This window comes from Camellia sinensis, chromosome 10 (assembly GCF_055761805.1).
Source record: "Camellia sinensis isolate YWXY chromosome 10, ASM5576180v1, whole genome shotgun sequence".
In the NCBI taxonomy this organism is placed as follows: Eukaryota; Viridiplantae; Streptophyta; class Magnoliopsida; order Ericales; family Theaceae; genus Camellia; species Camellia sinensis.
In genome coordinates this window covers 32,292,565-32,297,369 of record NC_138970.1, presented here as the reverse complement: position 1 = coordinate 32,297,369, position 4,805 = coordinate 32,292,565, and the positions used below count along the sequence as shown (strand labels likewise).

The 4,805-nt window shown below is 38.3% G+C and overlaps 1 protein-coding gene across 1 annotated transcript; it reads left to right on the top strand.

Annotated features, from left to right (window-relative positions):
- Positions 1-2,889: 2,889 nt before the first annotated feature.
- LOC145800278 (uncharacterized) lies at positions 2,890-3,252 on the top strand. The gene has a single exon (XM_082889940.1). It carries the CDS (start codon positions 2,890-2,892, stop codon positions 3,250-3,252), a length of 363 nt encoding a protein of 120 aa, XP_082746066.1.
- Positions 3,253-4,805: the final 1,553 nt, after the last annotated feature.

Sequence of the window (4,805 nt, the reverse complement as noted above, 5' to 3'; positions counted from 1 at the left end):
AGGAGAGGGCCACCCCCTCTCCTTGTTGTCCTTGAAAAGGACCATTTTTGCCTCTTGAGGGAGCACCTAGCTTAGGCTCTTGTTGACCATGCCCTAGCTGATATTTATGCTTATTTTGCCATGAAATAGCATTGTTTTAAGTTGATTTTGGTACACCATGCTTGCTTAGCATACATGCCTTGTAATGCCATTTTGTTGCCTTAACATGCATCTAGGTTTTAACCCTTGTTCAGGCATGCTTTAGGCCTAGCTTTATGAAGCTTTCATGTTTATTTTGCCATGATTAAGGTCTGTCCATAGTTGTTTGGGTCGACTTTGGCATGCATTGTATAGCCCCTTTGCATTTTAGCTTGTTGGCCTTAAGGGTGCGAGTGTATAGAATGCATTACTTGCTTTGATTTAGTGGTTTGGAACCTCTTAACATGTCATTTCAGTCCACTCAACATGCTTATATGCTTGCATTTAACCCTCCTTCAATGTGTTTAACGGTTGTTGCCTTATGCCCCTTGTTTAGGCCTTGGAGTGTGCTTGCCTTTTTTTTGACCACTTAGATACCATCTAAGTACGTCCTTAGCTTTGTTTAAGTCTGCATTAGACCTATTTTAAGTCCCTTTGGCCTTGTGAGGTTTGGTGGACTTGACCTTGGTTTAAGCCTCCTTGGCTTGTCTTAAGTACTTGGGCCATTGTTGCATGATATGCTTGCTTTGTTTAGTTGGTTTGGCACCTCCTATAGCATGATTTTCAGAGCTTAATTTGCATGCTATATGTCCATGTTCACATCCTCTTGAGTGTGCTTGAGAATTGCTCTTTAATGTTTGAAGTGTTGGAGATCATTTGCATGCATGTTTGTGTGCCTATTAGTCGTTCATTTTTGAGCACCTTGGCCACTGTTTTAGGTTAGTTTGAGGGCTGCCTAAATTAGTCTAAGTCCATTCTTGCATATTGTGACATGCTTAACTTGTGTGTTGATTGCATGCTTGGCCTATCACGTGTTGTGGCATGTCTAAGTGACTTTGCATTTGGCATGCATTTCTCTTAGTTGGAATTACCTAACATGTTGCATGCTTTGCATACTTGCATGCTTGAGTAACTAGCATAGTTGTCACATGCCTTGTATGCTTGTTTGCATTACCATATTGCATGCCTAGTTAACATGCTTAGGTTGCATTGAATGCATGCTTTGCCTCTTGATTATCCATGATTGAGGTTGAGCTCCTCACTTGTTTGTTGGTTTGCATTGCATTTGAAATCAACATGCATAACTTGGTCTCTTGGGCCATCAGACATTGAAATGCGCGATTGATGGTTCGAGAACCGAGGACCATGTCCCTTTGAGTCATAAACATGATAAGGGATATGGTTGGTGCATACATTGCTTGAATTGCATTGCCATGCAAAGCTTTGTCCTCTACTGCTGTCAAACAGATTCTGCAGGAGCTTTTTGCCGATCGACTGCACATAGTGCCGACCGGCAATCCATACGTGGCCGATAGCTTCATCAACAGCCGATGATCACATCTTACTACCGGTGGACATTCTACTCAGCCGGTGGTGTCTCCCAATGTCCAGGGAAGCAATTCTGAGACTTTGGCAGTTTTCAGAGGGGCAGAGCAGGGAAAACAGAGGCAGCTTGCGCATGGCAGTGGACTTCCGAGCAAGACCCGAGCACGCGTGGATGGAGCCCTCTTCCTGACGCCCTTTTTCTTGCTTTCTTAAATTAATTAATTTGTTTAATTAATTTAGTTGGTATGTAATAATTAATTAGCTAGGTTAGTTAATTCATTATTCGAATTGTATTATTCTTTTGGTCCCTCCGAGCGAGGGCGAATTTGTAATAAGTATGGGTGAGTGCATGCATGTCTTCCAACCCCCACTTCTTTCTCCCTTTTACTTACCTGCTTTGATGGTTAGTAATAGGACATGTTTAATTTAGCATACTTTATGCTATGCATGTGTGCATCATTCATCAGTATTGCATGCATCGGGCTCAGCGCATCATGCTAACAGCATTAGTATTTCAAATCTAACTTAAATACATGCTACCTGTGCATTTTCATATGTCATTCATAGATTAGCCGAGCCTACTCTAGTGACATTCTGTATGCGTTGCATTAGACATTTAAACATGGACTTGGATCATGCATTGATTGCTAACGAGTTCTTTGTTTTGGCACGGAGTACGATGTAAATATTTATGCTTTAGCATCCTTGCATGCGTGTGAGTGTTGCCATGATAGCATGATTACCATGAGGCTAGCTGCTTATGTGATATAACTGCTTGAATGCCTGTGGGTGAAGGTTGGATTGTCTGAGTTGGAATAGCTCATTGAAATCCGTGTTTTAGCCTACTTGCGAGTAGCAAATTCCGAAACATTTTTCCAAAACAGACGGATATGCAATGCTTATTCCCAAATTAGGCAATCTAGTCTATACCTTTGTGCTGTGCGCATAACATAGTAATTCTAGGCTAATAACCGGTTTAAGAACACATAACGTTTTCAAAATCGGATATCATGGTTAGTAGAGGCCGATCTTCGGATCGGGCGAGAGGGGGTGCTCATAGCTGACCTTCCCTAATCGTACCCAAGTTCCCGAGCCGAGGCAACTTTGGTGATGACGGACACGTGGCCTTTGGCACCGAGTCAGGGTTTCCTAAATTCCCCCAAAAATAAAATATTTAGGTGGCGACTCTGTATCTGGCAAAGCAGTCCATGTTTGGCACTTCTTTTCAAAAATCTGTTTCTCAAAACGATTTGCCGGATTTGGACTCTTTGGTTCAGATTAAGAACCGTGACACAAATCGAGTCCGAACTGTAACGGGGTCCCTCGCGGACGTGTTACAGGGTTGGAGACCATGTGTTCCTTAAGGTGTCTCCCATGAAAGGAGTAATGAGGTTCGGTGTTCGTGGTAAATTGAGTCCTAGATTTGTTGGGCCATTTGAGGTTTTAGATCGAATTGGAGAGGTAGCTTACAGACTTGCCCTACCACCTTCAGTAGCTAGAGTTCATAATGTTTTTCATGTCTCAATGTTAAGGAAGTATATACCGGATCCTAGTCATGTGATTGATCATGCACCGTTGCAGTTTAAGGAGGATTTGACATATGAGGAACACCCTATACGAATTGTTGATAGGAAGGAACAGGTTTTGAGGCGTCGAGTCATCCACTATGTTAAGGTTCAATGGAGTAATCACTCAGAAAGAGAAGCAACTTGGGAACTCGAAGATGAAATGAAACGAAAGTATCCATAACTTTTTGAGACTTCAGGTATGTCAAATTTCGAGGACGAAATTTTTTATAAGGAGGGAAGGATGTAAAACCCAAATTTTGTATATTATTATTTTTGGATAGATTGGTAATTAAATTTATTTATATGGGTCACTTAGTAATATCAAGGAATTAATTATGAGATGGCATTATCATTTCTATAACATAGGCGGGTAATTTTGCAATTTTGGAAAAAGAAAAGAATATCAGGTTAAGTAAGCCATCATGCCGTGGCTTTGTCTTGGAGAAGAAAACAAAAAAAAAAAAAAAAGAGCACAAACAAACAAGGGGAGGCGTGGATGTTGTGGAAAGGCAAGGTAACAAGGGTTTGAAAAAGAAAAATTAAAGAAAAGAAAACAAAACCAAAGTGAAGGAGGATTCATAGAGTGGTGATTTTTTTTTATTCATCACTTAGGTAAGATTTATTTTATTGTATTCCTATCTATGATTTTAGTGTTAATATATCAATAGATGATTTTATGGGCATACATGATTAAATAATTATATTGATGTAGTCTATGTTGGGGTTCTCGATTTTGCTCAATTTTAGAGTGTATTTTGCATTCCGTTTGGGTGGTTCATATTTTGAGATTAATATGTGATGGGTTAAGTTTAATAGTGGTGTGTTTGAGGGATACAAGATTGGCTACAAGCAATTACAAATTTATTCATGTATATGAACAACAATAGGATAATATAGGTTGAGAATTTTCAAAGCCGTAATGGCTTTGTTTTGATGCTGAATTGTGGGGGTCCCTAATAGACAATTGGATTAATTTATTCTATTGTCACTACAAGAAGAGAAGGATGGGTGCAAATAATAATTGTTTATGTGGTGTAATATTTTATTATGTTTGTGAGATTGAGGTGGATCTTGGCAAATTGAGATTAGCTTGGGAAATATTATTTTAGCTGTTTAAGGTAAGTAACCCTCTATCACTGTTGGTTCATTTTTATTCCTACTAAATCGTTTAAAATTATAAATATTTATTTATAGCCTTCATGTTCTCTTAAAATAAAATATGGGTCAAGTATAAAACAATATCGAATATTATTATGAAAGTTATTTGAATATTTTATGAAACTATTCTAAAAATTGTACCAAATGTTTACTCTGAAAATATCGAATATTTTATTTTAAAGTTGTGTATTGTTTGAATTTTTGAACCTCACTCTAGTCTGACTATGATTTGGACCCTAGCCAATGGGGGTTATTTATTGGCACAGAAACTAGTTTCTTTTGGGGCTTTACCACCGGCCTATGTGTGGTTCTGGGCCTTGTCACAGGCTAAGTGACCGTAGTCACCAAGACTTGGGTTTTGTGAATCAAATCATTGAACCATTTGAATATCGAACCATCGATTTGAACAATGAATTACTTTGAATTATCTTGTTGGCTTTTCATTTAAATTGTATTGTACATTGTTTATTTTTAGCTATGAAACCATCTTACAAATAATTGTTCATTTATTGAACTGTAGAAAAAAATTATATTTATTGGTTATCGATTTATTTATTTATTTATTTATTTATTTTG

Excerpts from the sequence above, each read along its gene's own strand:
- LOC145800278 (XM_082889940.1), top strand. The coding sequence starts at position 2,890 with ATGAGGTTCGGTGTTCGTGGTAAATTGAGTCCTAGATTTGTTGGGCCA.